Below are 17,413 nucleotides of genomic sequence, written 5' to 3' on the forward strand. Positions count from 1 at the left end.
TCGGGGTGACAACATTGCTTTCCCTTAGCAATTTATGTCAAATAAAACAAACATCGGGGTGACAACATTGCTTTCCCTCAGCAATTTATGTCAAATAAAACAAACATCGGGGTGACAACATTGCTTTCCCTCAGCAATTTATGTCAAATAAAAATTTATGTCAAATAAGACAACCAATAGGGTGACAACATTGCTTTCCTCCGCAATTTATGTCAAATAAGCACGAAGTCACATCGTCGCCAAGGTTTATACAACAGGCACTACGTCACATAGTCGCCAGAGTTTATACAATAGGCACTACGTCTCATAGTCGCCAGGGTTTATCTAATAGGCACGAAGTCACATCGTCGCCAGGGTTTATCTAATAGGCACAAAGTCGCATCGTCGCCAAGGTTTATACAACAGGCACTAAGTCCATAGCTGCCAACGTACTAAATACATAGCTACCAACGTACATCTATACGGTACTAAATTCATAGCTACCAACGTACATCTATACTGTACTTTTATCCCTCCTACTTTATCTACCAATGTTTTACCCAACATATTTGAAGATAAAATATTTATACATTTTAAATCATTTTAAACATGTATAAAACATTCATTCAACATCCATCTCAAATAAACAAACAACATATATACACATAGCACATATTTTATATAAAATACTTCATATTTATGTGTAAGATGAAAGTGACTATACACTCACTTGTTTTGATGAAAATCGGGTAGCAATTTGTTTCTTAAAACGATCGTTTCTAATAAAACCGGAAGTTTTATTGAGAAACCGGGCTCTGCGAGGGTCGGGCTTCGAAACCGAAAAAATAAATTTCTCGGGCTTCTCGGGCACTCCGGGACGTGTTCCGGGCGTTGGAAATGATCTCGGGGCATCGGGGGAAATCAAAATAGCTAAAATATTGAAAAAGGGGTGAAAAATGCCCATTTTCCAAAAGTAGCCGAAAGATCTCGCAACCCTTCTATTTATAGGGTGAGATCCGAAGTCGGCCGAGAGAAGGGAGTCACCACCGAGGATACGAGGCAGCAGGAGGCTCAGACACGTGGTTGGATCCAGAGGAGGACACGCGTCGGACACGTCTCGCATGCGAGGGCTCGCCACCGAGGCACACGCGTCGGATCCTTATTGGACCACTTCGGACTCGTCAGCAGATCGGAACAAGGGGCGACACGCGGCTTGCTTCGGTTGGGCCTCCCTTCGGTCGAATCAGAAGCGAGCACGTGGCTACTGTTCATGCGAGGTGACTCATCAATTTCGGACACGTGGCTCGCATGACTCACCGATTTCGGACACGTGGCACTCATTCAGCGAAGGTGACGTGGCCGAAGCCACCTATGCGAAATTTCTCGGTTTTCGCGCCAAAACTTCTAAAATCCATAACTTTCGCATACGAGCTCCGTTTTTTACGTTCTTTATATGCACGCGTAGGTAAAATTACGCTCTACAACTTTCGTTTAGACTTCGTCGGCTAATTTTGAGTTTAATTTTTATATTATTATTTTAACAGACCGGGACAGGAAATCCGTTAAAAATTCATAACTTCTTCATCCGACGTCCGTTTTCGTCTGTCTTTTTACCGTTGTGCTATAAATGACGAGACCTTCGATTCTCGTTTAGGTCGTGTCGGCTAAAAATCACTAGATCTAAAATTCGAGTTTTTAGTTGTCTACTGCTAAGCTGAAACTTCGAAAAATCATAACTTCCTCATACGAAGTCAGATTTGGGCGTTCTTTTTATACATACTCTCGGTTTAACGAGCACTACGACTTTCATTTAGATCACTAAGGCTAAAAAGTAGTTTATCAAAAACTCACTTTTTACGACATTCGGCACCGTGCCGGTTTGTCGCGAAACTTCGACAGGTCATAACTTCTTCGTTATAACTCGGATTTCGGCATTCTTTATATATCCGGAAACCTTGAGACATATACTACAACTTCGTTAAGATTAATCCTTCTAAATAATATTCCATCAAAAAGTCATTTTTGATGCTTATCGTCTCTAAATTGACTAGCCCGGATCTACGGGCGTTACAGCGGCGACGCACACTTTTAGCGGGTTACGTGTCGCCGCTAATGGCATCACCGTTATTGCCTTTATTTCTTGTAGTGATAAAGTTGTCTTGATAGTGTGTCAAAAACATTAGGTTCCTACTGATATTGGTCAATTTTGATATACCTAAAGTTAATTGTTTTACAATTTTGGAGATCCAGGTCTGACTAGTTGGCTAATCCCCAGTCAACTTCGACCATAACGACTTTTGCAACCGTTGATGCTACTAAGATATTGGTATATATTTTCAGCATGGAGAATAATGATTCTATAACAATTGGTTCATATATATTTTCAGAAAGAATAATACAAGAATCTTGATTTTTAACAACACGGTATTAGAATATATCAGACGAGATATTAATCCCTTAGATAAAGGAATCTAAGGGATTAATATCTCGTCTGATAGAATAGCGTACCCATGGTACCTTCAACAAACATAAAGATTACGATGCCTAATCAATGGATCAGATTTCAGTAGTGACGATAATAACGCTACGTCACCACGTAAAAACTTTGATTAAGGGATTTTTCAGACTCCATAACATTAATAAAACATGTGGTAATATGGATAACAATGGAATGTCCATGTGAGATATTGACAACAGTGGTATCCACGTACATGACACACACTTATTAGACACATGAGAATTCTTAGAACATGAGATTTATTAGACGGTTATGACCTTCTGATAGACTTTCTTCACATTCTTTATCCGGCATCTGTTCTTCTAGTGCTATTATTTTCTCATCAATGGGTACAGATGGAAGCTAATTGTCCTTGCTAAGACCCCAAACAACAAGATAAAGCCCTGCAACTATGACAATGGCTCCAATAACCCTGTGAAAATGTTAATTAATTAGCCAGCTTATCATTACTTCATGTCAACACTACCAACCAAATTAATGAACTGAAAAAGATACCTTCCTAGATACATTTGCTCAGCTAAAATAATGGAACCCATCACAGCTACAATTACCATGCACAATGGATAAAATGCAGTCATAAAAACAGGACCTTTGACTCTCATTACTAGTCCTTGGATGTAATATGCTAGACCCGAACACACTATTCCCTGCATCAAGATCACACAATCAAAGAGCTTTAGATTCACACACACACATATATACAGACAACACAAATTTGCTTGTTCTGATGGTTAAAATGTGTTGAAGTATGAAAACCTTAATTTTGGCATCCTTACTGTGTATACAGTTGCCATTAGTGTGGTGTCCCACTTTATTGCCCAGGCTGTGGGATTTCCCCTCTCCATTATCAATGCCAATATCCCCCCCTCAACCGTTCCCATTACGCATATCCAAGTAGTTAGAGAAATCTCAGAGGGATAAGACTTTAGGGTGATCGACTATGAGTATACAAGACAAGTTAGAGATATAATCCTAGGCCTCTAGCTATTGTTACTATTGCGTATGTTTGGTTGGATGTAATGGAACGAAGAAAAGAACACAATGATCGTAAGAATAGGCAAGATAATGAAATATTATATATATATTTTATATATGATCATGTTTGATTGGTTTAAACTAATATAATGAAATGAATATCTATTCGTGTAACACTTTCATTAATTTTGCCACATGTCATATTGTGGTTATTTTAAATTAGTTTCTATTCCACATGTCATTTTATTTTATTTTTCCATTTTATTAAATTCCACATATTACTTAAATGTAATAATTGCAATAAATGTAATAATAAATACATATCTATTTCATTAATGGACTTTTTTTTTCTAATTTCAAAATCCCTAAACTAAAAACCTTGTTAGTTTCCTATGTTTATTTATCTAAATTGTTTATTTAAATTTAAAAAAGAAAAAACATTTTGATTTTAATAATTCAATATTTTTCTCATTTTTCTTATAAATTAAAATTTCTTAAATGTTTAGAACTTTGTATTTATTTTTTCTTTTAAGTAAACTCATGTAATAAATGAATCTCACACAGATGCAATGTATATTCTTAACATTGTTTTTAATTATAATTATTGAACTTGTTATTTACATAACCAAAAAAATAAACATAATAAAAACTCATTAAAAACCAAATAAAGAAGTTACTTTTAGAAAATAAGTCTATAATATAACTAAAATCATGAAGTTCTTTCAAAAAACATTTTTGTGAACAAAAATTCTATAAATAAATGTAGGTTATTCTACACTTTTTAAAATCCGTTTCCTGAAGGGAAAAAACACGGAATCAATTTACAAAATGGAAGGAAACAATTAAAATAGGCAAAATGAGTTTTTTTTTAATTCCACAGAATTAAACCATTCCATTTCTTCTGTCATACTAAACACTAACACTATCATAGTTTATAGGGACTCTTACTTGCAAAATCATGAAACCAGACCAACTGACGCATCCAAGAGTGATCATAAAAGTACCCTTGAGAGAATTGTGAAGATCTACTCCACTAGTTGCAACTTCATGATACGTTCTTCCTTTTGTCCAAAAAAGCTCTAAAATCGGGCCTTTAATAAGTGTCATCACCATGGCACCTGCAACAGTTGTCACTGTCCCTAATACCTTGGCCTGACTACGGATGCTCTTTAGGTTTAGCTTCTCAACTCTGAAAATATCATAATACCGAGGCTTTTTATGCATAAACTTATGTATAAATAGTCATATCTCATTTGCATGCAAGTTAATACTATCTTTTTACCTTAAAATACATGCCATGACAAAAGTTATAGCAGGAAGAACATTCGACATTGCAGCTACAAAAGTGGCTGTGGTAGCTTTGAGACCCATAAAATAAAGATTTTGATCAATAACTGGCCTACCAAAGACATATAAAAGCTTATTATTTAAGCAATATGTTAGAATGTTTCAGATTTCGTTTTCTTAAACTTACTCTAGTAGTGCAAGAATCATAATCTTGAAGAAAATCGGACGTGTCATTTTTGGCCTCTTTTTCCTGGTTTTAAAAATGTAATTAAAAACTAATAAACCACAAATGTATATAAATTGTGTTCATCACGTGGGACATCATGGCACTCGACAAGTTTTCGAGGGCTATTTTCGACGGGATAACCGGATAAGTACTAGAGATGGATAATGTGTGCTTGTTCCATCTTCTTAGATGAGACAAACAATGGCAATGTTCGTCCCATTGACATCGCTTTTAGTCTTAGTTTCAATCCACTGCATGCTAAACGCAGTATAACCTATCAAGAAGAATCGCGAAAGGGGCCATGACAAGAGTGGCGACTGCATGGCGATAAACAACAAATACGTAATTGCTCATTCCTTCATTCAATGCCACTTTAGAAAGAATGTACATGCCTGCAAACCCGAACTGTATGAAAACAACAGCAAAAAATGGCTTCCCCTTGTGAAATAATTCACTCATACCCTCAGATTTACACATCTCGCTATGTACGAAAGCTAACTTTGTTTAATATGAGATGTGTAATGGGTATTTGGAGATTCTTCCCTCTTTGGTTTATATACTACACTTGTTAAACGGTTGGACAACTTTTATGGAAAATCTAGTTTGTTGCAGTTTATAATTTAACACGTTTTTCGTTTGCGGAAATTTATGACATTCCTTTTAATTTTATTTGCGTCTTTGGGACTCATGTTGTAACCAGTGTCACATGACTAGACATTAAAGTCCGTCGGTTTATAAGAAAATTAGGATTTTGCTAGAGTTGACTTACTCCTTTTCCCAATAAGGTACAAAGACCATGGGCTTTATATCTTGCAAATTTTGAAACAAATCAATCCTCATAAAAATAAAGAGGAACCGGTCAGATTCACTTCCGAAAAATGGAATGATACTAAAAAAAAAAATTCCCCTATTAAAAATGAGAAGCTATCCATTGTGAAATGTATTTCCAACTTTCAAGAAGATTTACTAAATCAAGAATTTTTATTAAGAATTAATTGCAAATTAGCAAAAGAAATTATTCACTAAGATATCAAAAATCTAGTATCTAAACAAGTCTTTGCTCGTTGGGAGGCTATATTATAAGTATTTGATTTTAAAATTGAATACACAAAATAACAGGAGAATCAAATTTTCTGCCAGATTATTTAACTCGTGAATTTTTACAGCATTCCAGTCATGCAAGGAGCACGAAACACATGCGGAAAGGGCCTCATATAGTTGTCTTGGAAAGAAAAGAATGATTCCAACATTCAAGAATATATATATATATATATATATATATATATATATATATATATATATATATATATATATATATATATATATATAAACTTTAAAAATAAGGCGTAAATTACAAGTTTCGTATGGTATATACTAGACGTATATTTACTAAAAGGGTCTAAATTAAAATTTTAATAAAGGCCTTAAGTGACTGCAAGGACGGACGCAAGATTTTATAGTGGTTGCAGGTGATATATTTTTTTTTACGTAATTGCACAATATTAGAAAAAATAAAAAATTCGAAAAATTTTATACTGCATCCGAAAAAATAGGAGTTGTCGTTGCCACTATGGATATCATAGTGGAACCGCCCCTGGACCGATCAATTTAGCAAATAGGTGTGCTATCATATGCTAATAAACGAAATTATCGTGTATATGGGATTACTCGAAAAAAATATGGAAAACTAAAAAAATCAAACAATAAGTGAATAACAAAAAAAAAACCTTAAAAATAAAATTTTCGTTGTTTTTATATTGACAAAATTGCACAAATGGTCACTGTGGTTCACTGAAAATTATCACTTTTGTCCAAAAATGTTTGGACTAGCACCAAATGTTCAAATTTTTCATTTTGTTGCGAGTTTAGTCTAATTTTGCTTTTAATTTTTTTATAATGATGATTTTGCCCTTTGTATTTTAATTTTTTATTTATTTTATTTAATTTAACAACTTTCTTGATTAAAATAAAAACAGAAAAGAAATTACACACCAATCCTTTAACAACCTGGACAACTTCAACCCACTTTCAATCCCGTCTCTCTCCCTCTTCCTTCATTGCCGAAAGTTTGATCGGCCGCCATCACCACCTACTTTTGCCGGTGATTTTCCTTTCTAGATCTTGAAACCCCTAGTCACCGAAAACCCGAATCAGAGTGTGTGGTTTTGTCAGAGCTTTCTGGAGATCGACGAAGATAGGTTTTCAGATTACATAGGTTTTTTTGTTGGAGAAGGGACGAGATGAAGACAACATTGTAACCCGACTTAAGTCGCTAGGGTTGCATATTACCGATGGCAACAAAACCCTAGTTATCCAAGTGACGGCGACTTCACATCAATTAGGGTTTTCTGTAGGTGACGGCGACTTTTAGATCAGAGGTTGGTGGTGGTAGAGATGATGGGGGCTGAAGATGATAACCCTAATCGGAGTTGGATGTGCAATGGTGGTTGTCAAAAACCCTAGTGTCGTCATCTTCGTCGATCTGGATTTTAGTTGGATTTGTGATGGGAAGTGTGGAGTTTCGTTGAGAATGTTGAGATCCGATGAAAAGGACGGAGGTCCGATGGGTTTCCTTAATCTGTCTCTCTTATTTCCCGTCGAGTAGTCGATTTTGTCGGAGCTAGTGGTCCGACCGGTTTTCTCCACTGTCAGCGAACAGATCCCTAGAAGTGGGTGGCAGCTGAGTAGGGACGTCTCCGGTGGTAAACTGGCAAGGGGTGGTGGTCCGGCGATAATGGTGGGCTGATGACACTGGTGGTCCGGTTGCTGATGGTGGTCCGATAGAGAGAAAAAGATATGAAGTTATTAAGAGTGAGAAAGTGGGTTAATAATAGGTAGGGGTGGGGTTGATTCATTATTTATTTATTTATTTAGAAAAATGGTAAATTAAATAAAAGAAATAAAAAATTTAAATACAAAGGGAAAAATCATCATTATAAAAAAGTTAAAAGAAAATTAGACCAAACTCGCAATAAAATAAAAACTTTGGACCTCTGGTGCTAGTCTAAATTTTTTTGGTGGCAATTTTCGGCTAACTACATGGACCATTTGTGAAGTTTTGCCTTTTATATTTGTAACGTTGACGTGCCTTTTATATTTGTAACGTTGACGCCAACATTTGTTTGCATTTGAGGTTATCGTCACCGACCTTACCACTCAGCCCATCTTCGGTCTCAACACCTTTCCACTTCAGTCTGCCTGTCAGCCCTTGAGATGCCTGTAACACCTTATTCTTATTTTTTTTATTTAAAATGTAATTAATAAATTTCTTAATTGGGTTGTTGTCCATTGACAATAATAGGTCGTACAAAAGATACCCCATATGTAGGTTCCATTTCTCTTTGTCCAATCAAACTTTCTTTATTACTTATTATTACATTTTTAATTATTTTCTTTTAATTTTGGGAAAATGACACAAATGCCCTACAAACTTTCTAGGGTTTATTCGTTGAGTCTCTAAAGTGTTTTTCGGGTTTTATGGGTCCCTAAACTAAGTATGACCTGCTCTTTTAGTCTCTGTCAACCTGTAATAGTCGGTTTAATGACTTTCTCACATTGTGCCCCTATAAAACCAAAAATATAAGCTCGAGAATCAATTTGTACCAAAAAAACTCTCCTTTTCTTCTAAAGCCGATTCACACTCAATTCGTATATGAATAACACATTTATCAGAATTTTGTTACAGTTCATTTGTTATGCATATATGAATAACTAGTTCGAATTTTCAAAACACATCGTTTTTTTATTAACATATTACTTATTCATATATGAATAACAAGTGAACTGTAACAAAAATCTGTTAAATGTTTTATTCATCTAACCTAATAATTCAAAATCAATTTTGTCAAATGTCATGTTCTCAATGAATTTGACACATGTCATTTTCAAGTGTTTTTGAATTATTTTATTTCCACTTGTCACTTTCTTGTATTTTTTATTTTTTTTAAATATACAATCAACATTTTAGTGATATATATATATATATATATATATATATATATATATATATATATATATATATATATATAAAGTAGATCATTCTATTAATTTTCATAATAAATGATCTACAACCTTTCAAATATCTTACATCTCTAACCTAATAAATGAAAATCAATTTTACCAAATGTTATATTCTTATTGAATTTGACACATGTCATTTTCTAAGAGTTTTTGAATTATTTTATTTCCACTAGTCATTTCCTTGTATTTTTCATTTTCTTAAATTTAAAATCCACATTTTAGTGAGATTTATATATATAAAGTATATCATTCTATTAAATTTCATAATAAATCTTCTACAACCTTTCAAGTATCTTACATTATATATTAAATTACTTATTTTATTTATTATATTCTTTGTATTTATGTAAAATTATTACTTTAAAAAATATGTAATGCTTTAAATTTCATATTAAATTTTTTTATAAACTCGTGTAATACACGGGCCTTACACCTAGTATATGAATATAACATATTGCGAAAGCTAAAAATATGACGAAAAATGATATAAAAAATATATGTTAGGTAAGAAAACTTTATTACCTGTTATATTCATATATTAATGATATTTAAACTGTAAAAAAAATAAGCATACATTTCATTCATAAGTGAATAACGAATGTACTATACTAAAAATCTGATAAGATTTTTTATTCACATATGAATAACGAGAGCTAAAACTATAAAAAAATTATTTTATCTTAAAGCTATATCAATATGAATGTCTGTTTAGAGAGAATAAAAAATTATGAATTTTGATATATTTAAAATAATTTTTCGATAAAAATAGCTTCTTAAAAATAAAAATAAAAATAAAAATAAAAACTACGCTTTTGTATATATTAAGGTAATGATTAACATAGTTTAAGTAAACATATTTGGTTTGAAAACACATGTGTATCCTTGCCTATTTCCGCCGGTACGCTCAACTATTTTTCCGCAAAATAAATGTGTAGTTGAGATTGATTCCCTAATTCTCAACATTTTGTTTTCTCAATTAAACCTTTATATATATATATATATATATATATATATATATATATATATATATATATATATATATATATATATATAGAGAGAGAGAGAGAGAGAGAGAGAGAGAGAGAGAGAGATATATAGTTAGGTTCATGTATAAAGTCTAAGTATTGTGTGAACGTGTGACTAATTATTGACCAATCAACATATAGGGGTAATTTTGGAATTTGATATACATTTAATTTTAATAACTAAAAATATAATATTCTATTTATAGAACTTCTCTTAAAGAATGGATCAGTTATAATTTCTAATATACAGCCTAAAATTTACGCCTCTTTCATCTCCATAACCTTACATCCATTGGTGGAGGCAATCTAATAAACCTGAAAAATAGAACCTCCATTCATCGCTTCATGAGTCACGTCGGTCAAAGGCTTGTAAATTTCTATTGCTCTCTGTCGCCTCAAAGCTCGACTCACCCTCCTTGCATCTCATCGGGTCACCACTGTCCATGTCCATTACTGGACTGCTCAAACGGCGGTCACACTATTTGACGACTAATTCCTCTCCCGGTATGTATCTCCTAATTTCAATTTTTTTCTCATTGTGGTTATATGTCTCTCACTAACAGACTGAGAGAAGTTTATACAATTTAATATTAAAGACATTTGAACCAAGAAAGGTTTGTTAACATTACCTGTTATGTCAAAATATGTTTATCAGGAGTTAAGAAATCAACAGATACATCAAAGAGGTAATAATTCTATTCCATATTTGAACCAAGAAAGGTTTGTTTACATTACCTTGTTATGTCAAATCATTTTTTTTTTGCCAAAATGTGGATTAATAATGATATTCTCAAAGAATGTTGACATTCGAAATTCAAACGTTAAATCTGAAATATTTTTCGTTTATATGTACTACTAAAAAATGTTGCCAAATGTTTTATTGATAATATAATTCTTTAAGAATGTTATATATATATATATATATATATATATATATATATATATATATATATAAGTGTTGCAGAAATCGGCCTGATCGGCCGATTCATCGCAAATCTGACGTCCACCGATGAGATTTATTGATAATCAGTCACTATAATCGGGGGTTGGGCAATGCAGATCAAAGTCGGAATTAATCGGACCTAATCGGGTTTGGTCAATGTTGGTCAAAGTTAGACCTAATTGGACCTAATCGCCGATTAATCACTTATTTTTGAGGATTAAAGTTAGATTTATAAATTTTTGAATAATTTTCTTAATAATTAATGGTTCCCGATTAATCTCTGCCCAGCTGATTAATCCCTAATTGTTAGCCCATTGATTAACGATTTCTACAACCATGATATATATATATATATATATATATATATATATATATATATATATATATATATATATATATATATATGGTGAAATGTCACAAATGCCCTACGAACTTTCTAGGGTGCCCCATTAGTTTCTAAATTATTTTTGTTGCTTTATCAAGGAACGAACTTGTGGGCAACCTGTATTTTTAGTTCCCTAGACTTGTTTTCACCGGTTTGCTTGCCACATCAGACTCACCGACCTGATAACCCATTTTTCCATCTTCTCGCTTCTAATCCTGCATGTTCAGGTGCTTCTATATAATCACAATTGCATCAAAGAAGACGACGAAAAACAGAGGCAACCATAACGTCTTTTTCTTAATTTCCTCTTGAGTTCTGTGCTATCACTACTACAACTTCTTTTTATATAATTTCCACTAAATTTGAGACCAACCAGCACTTCAAAAGTCAAAACATTAAAATTGAAACAAAAAATCCTAGAAAATTAAAACACAAACAGTAACAAAATGGAAAGGCGGTGAGATAATTCTGTGAAATCAATAATCAATTAATTGGTTGAAAAATGTGAACTGTTTAAAATCAATAACGTAGATGGGCCATATCTAATCGTTACCTTATATAAGTGAGATATACACAATCAATTGATGGAAAAGGTAATATTTTGTTATTAGTTAACCTGTAGGCGTTCCTAAACCCAAAATTGGTGTTCCCGTCAATCCACAATCGACGTTCCAAAACGCCGTTCCAGTCTTCCCGAAACGCAAATCAAGGTATGGTCTGCCCAATTTTGAAATCGGTGAATATTCGGATCCGGGTCGTGTTCCACTAGCGATAACGAAAACTTACCGCGATTCGGTATGCGCGTATTGGAACGAGGATCGTGGCATGTTTAGCGATCTATGTTACTATTGTTTAGAATTTGCGTTCCGCCCAATTCGTGGAAAAAGCAGGGTTTAACAGAAATAAATGTCGATTTTGGTGGATTGGTCGGATCTACCTCCAGAATTTCTTGAAAATTTGCGAAGAATCTAAAGATTTATCAGGATTATCTTCGATTTAGAGCAGTTTGTTTAGCTTTGCGAAGCGTGACACGAAAAATCCCTAAACATTTACCATGTCAACTCCCTTGATAGCAATCGTCGATGTGGATCTCCACATGGGTGGCTTGTGATTGTTGAAGAAAGCCCTTAAATTTCAATCATAAAACCATTAATTCAAACCAAACACCACCTCCCATGTACTGTGTTGTGGAGATGGGAGATGGTGACCTGTCAAGATGAAGATTACTAGGTGTTCGTTTGGATGGATCGAATCGTTATGTAAATCGATTTCGGTTTTGAAAATATGGATCCGAATTGTTCAAACTAAATTCAAATCCGATCTAATCCAAAAGCATAACATTTTAAAACGACATATAATTATAATATTATCCAATTTTTATAGAAGAAGCAAAAACAAATTATTTAGTTGTAATTTAAAATTTATAAACAACTACTAAGAAGGTATATTATAATTTAATATTTAATAGATAAAAAAGTTTTGAGAGAAAATACATATTAATTTTTTTATCAGGTAAAATTTTTTGAACTTTTTTGAAAAAAATAAATTATAAAATTAATAAATAATTATAGATATATTAAAAGTAAATAAATAGTAAATTGTTATTCGGTTTTTTTGGACTATTCGGTTCATATTTTATAAACCAAAACCAATCCAAAATAATAATTCAGTTTTGGTGAAATCTAATCTAGAAATCCGAATATTCAAACCAAATAGTCCAATCCAAATTGTTCAATTGGACAATTCGGTTTTATCCAAATAGTGAACAACCCTAAAGATGAGCTGTCAAAGGGTTTCATCCTATGTGGACATATTTTTCAATTAATATAATGAGGCGGCGAAGGGGTAATCGGCTTACCCCTTCAAAACTTCAATAATGACTTAATCGACCCGACAAATACGAGTTCATTTCCTCATAAAACCACGAAAATAGTTTAAGGACTAAAAGGACAAACCCTAGAAATTTCGTAGGGCATTTGTGTCATTTCACCATATATATATATATATATATATATATATATATATATATATATATATATATATATATATATATATATATATATATATATACACTTGATCATAATCATTTGATCAATAAAAATAAAAATCATTCTAGAAAAATACGATTGCATTTATTATTTTTATTTTTTTTAAGAATTTGAATTTCAAAATCATCTAAGGGGTAATATGGACATTTTTTGTATCCTTATTTTAAGAAACAAAATAATCAAATACTAATTTTTTAGGTATTTATTTAGTTTATTTTCTTTTTGCAAAAAAAAAGAAAAAAAACATTATAGGAATAACGATATTCAAAAATACATATTCTTGACAACGATTTTATAATTATGATACATTTTTAATAGAATTACACTTTAAAACAATGAAGAATTTATTAATTTCCTAATATTGTAAAAAAATTACGTTTTGTTCATAAAATAATAACAACATTTTGCAAAGAATAACACTAAAACAATGAAAAATATACTAAAATCTAACCGGTGTTAAATCCTATACTAACATATTTTTATGGAATGAAAATCTCATCTTTCGTGAGAATGAACCCACTTTTATATTTTTATTGATGTTGCAGGTAGTTATAAAACACCAAAATCCATAATTTTCTTTTATCCATCTCCCTTGTTAATTGAAAATAACAAAATACCTCTTTTATTCATTCTTCAAAGTTAACTATTATCACAATATAATACATTAACAACAATTGGTTAACCACGTCAACAATTATTATACCATGTGATTTACTAGAAGCATATCGTGAATGCATGTTTTGGACACTAACGAATGTGGGTAAATTTTTTATTCTGATTTTTTTTTTAATCTACCTAATATTACAGTCCATTTAGAAAGAAACATACATCTATACCAATAATTTTGCAATACATGGAGTTAAAGTGCAAAGATCAAATGTGAAAGAAAAAAATTAAATCCGTAATTTTGATCCCACAAATTTGGATCTGAGAACAAAGATTTACACAAAGGCAGTAAAAAAATAATAGACGCAACCGAACAAGATTTACAAACAACAAAAAAATTAGAAACAATGGTGGTGTTCAATGACGACAGTAATTTAGAGAAAAAAAAAAACATTGTCCATTAATTTTGCAACAAACCGCCCATCACAAAAAAAAAAATGTTATTGTGCTCATCTAACTTCAGTGGTCATGTAATTTCATGTGAATAAAACCCGTTTTCTTAATGAAACATATATAAAAATACATATAACTTAGGGGCTATTTGATAATTGTTGACTGAGTTAGATCTGACTAAGTAGAGGTCTGACCGGGTCTGAAGCTCTGACTGATTATGCATCTGTTTGAAACCATATTGTTTGATTACGCCTCTGACCAAGTGTGCTGAATGTTCAATACGACCATTTTACCCATTTTATTCATTTTTTGTGTTATTCAGTTGATAAAATAGCCAAATATACATTTTTATAACAAACTATATATTTACAAAATGGCATACAAAGGAATGAAATATATATAATTAACACCGACAAAAATACCCTTTATATATATATATATATATATATATATATATATATATATATATAATCTTTTACAAAATTATTCTATGTCTGATGCTCTCTAGAAAATCTAGGAGAAACATATCATAATTTCTGGAATTCGCTTCATGTTGTCACAATGTTACTTAAGCAACATCATCTTGTTTCCTTTATTCTCAATGTTTTTTCCATCCGTTTCAAAAATCATTTCACATAAATAGTATTTCCATTCATTTCTGATGTTGTGTAAAGTTCTGTTCCCCAAGTCTACCCCTCTATTGATGATTATGCTTGTTTCTCTTTCGATTCCAAACAACTTCTGAATTGATGAGGAGAAACCCTCTCTTTCTTTGCATCCTGTTGGAAATACATCACATTCAACAATTATCTATAGGGCTTTTAACATAAAAGTCCTTAAGTTTTGCAATTTTTATCGGATTTGTCCATGTAGAGATTTTTGGTGCATTAATGCCTAATACTTTTGAAAGCTTGTTCATTTTGGTCCCCCACCTGAATTTTACCTTCTACAACCGGTAACCCCCTATGTGGTCAGTCCTAATCAGCGCCAATAAATATAAAGGTGATGTGCCAGATCCAGTTAAAGGGCAAAAGTGAACAAGTTTTCCAAAATATTAGGTATTAATGCACCAAAATTCATTGTAGGGACAAATCAACAAAAATTGCAAAACTTAAGGACTTTTATGTCAATAGGCCTTATCTATACTCAAATAAGCAAATGAATGTAACAGATCCTCATTAGTACTCATCACATCATAAAGTCAATCATATATTTGACTTTCACTATTGAGAAATAATCTTTTGGACTTAATCAAAAATTTAAAATCGAACACTAAAATCTTGATTTTGAGAAATAATCATGATTTGAATCTAAAATACATGGCAGAAAAATCGAACAAAAAAATACATACAGAAAAATCGAACTGAAAAGGGAGGAAAAAGAGAGGGCGTTTCTTACCTATGGATGGAGGTCAGAGCTCAAGAAAGGCGGTGCTAGAGTGTGGCGGATAAGGCGTAGGTCGGAGATGGAGGAGTTGGCGCAGACGTCGGAGGTGGGAGGAGCTGCTGGAAGAAATCGTCTATGGGGTCAAGGAGAAGGAAGTTGTGCAGAAGGAGAAAGGTACATATGGACGATTTCTCAGTCAGCGTTTTATTTTAGTGGACCGAATAAGAGCCTTGTGCACTGATTGTGGACCGAGTAAGAGACAAAATGGATAATATCGAACACACTTATTGGACCGGATCAGAGATGACCTCTTACCGAACCCAGTAAGAGGTCTATTAAACAAGCCCTAGAGGTCTATCAGACAAGCCCTTACATGATCTGAGAGTTTCCAGGGGCAATAGTTTTCCCTGTTGGTATTGATTAGAAATTTTAGTAAAATCAAAATATAACATTGGTCGTAACAACAGAGTCGACGGCCAAGGTCATGTAGAGACTGAGTAGGTCACAGCAGAGGATATCAAAATTTGGGAGTGTAGATGGGCGGTGGTGACGTTGGATTCCAGATGGTGATGTTGATTTTGGTAGAATGGTGGCCGGAAAATAAAAATATCAGAAGAAGAACGACGTACTTGCACATCACAGATCATAGAGTTGTGTAGGGTTTGGCTGGAAAGAAAGAGGGGGGGGGGGGGTACGTAATATGAACTCACTATTGTTTTCATTCCTTCCCTATGTCTATCATTAGTAATCTCAATTCTTCTCATTCATACCCTATTATGTGTCCAGTCTGTTATAGGTAATATGAACCCACTATTATGATTTATGAGAAGAATTCACCATTCATTTCAAATGAATCTTCCGAGTAAAAGTAACATAATTTCCAATCATTAAGAATAGGAAGAAAATTAAATAAAAATGAAGATAAAGAAGAAAATTGGGGAAAAAAATGAAGATGATTTTGTTTGCCTTAGATTAAAATTGTTACATTTCGGCTTGTATTACGCATTTAGTTGCATGTTTTCCTTGTTTCATGGCCAAGGGAAATTGTTCAATCAGTCAAATGCATGGTTCCTTTTGCTTATTATTCCCCTTTACACTTACCTTTCTCAATCGTTTGTTTCTATGTTGCTGAATCGATTTACTTTATTGAAAGCTAGAAAGTTTTTAGTGCTTCTTCTATGTTTGTTCTTTTCATTTCCATTCTACCTAGGTATGTTTCATTGTTAGGTGTTCTCCAATTTCATAATTTTTATTTTCTTTCTTGAATCCATTAAGAAAATGTTTTCATCTATGTTGCTAAAAATATTGGTATTTGTGTGTTCTTTTATTAACAATTTTTAAATTTGTAGTTCTTCTCTATTTTTTTTTCATTTTGTTGGCTTCTTGAATTATGACCATGTATCTCAAAGGGTCACTTTTCATCTTACCCTTGGTTCAGGAACTTTGATTTGGTGCAAATCTTAGAGTACTTAAAGAACCATATGAAGTTTCAAAATTAAGGTTTTTGTACTTGCAGTGAGATGATGACATGATTCATATTCAAATTTTATTGGGGATGTGTG

The 17,413-nt window shown here is 32.6% G+C and overlaps 1 protein-coding gene across 1 annotated transcript; it reads right to left on the bottom strand.

The window, feature by feature from the left end:
* Positions 1 to 2,646: 2,646 nt before the first annotated feature.
* LOC145119923 (WAT1-related protein At2g37460-like) lies at positions 2,647 to 5,493 on the bottom strand. Its single transcript, XM_079055690.1, has 7 exons — positions 5,260 to 5,493; positions 4,947 to 5,009; positions 4,755 to 4,871; positions 4,421 to 4,661; positions 3,274 to 3,435; positions 2,993 to 3,144; positions 2,647 to 2,909 (listed from the first exon to the last, which is right to left on the bottom strand). The coding sequence occupies exons 1-7, from the start codon at positions 5,460 to 5,462 to the stop codon at positions 2,840 to 2,842; spliced, it is 1,008 nt and encodes a 335-aa protein (XP_078911816.1). The 5' UTR covers positions 5,463 to 5,493; the 3' UTR covers positions 2,647 to 2,839.
* Positions 5,494 to 17,413: the final 11,920 nt, after the last annotated feature.

The sequence above is a fragment of the Lactuca virosa genome, chromosome 6, assembly GCF_052849685.1.
Source record: "Lactuca virosa cultivar CGN04683 chromosome 6, Lactuca_virosa_CGN04683_v6, whole genome shotgun sequence".
NCBI classification, from domain to species: domain Eukaryota; kingdom Viridiplantae; phylum Streptophyta; class Magnoliopsida; order Asterales; family Asteraceae; genus Lactuca; species Lactuca virosa.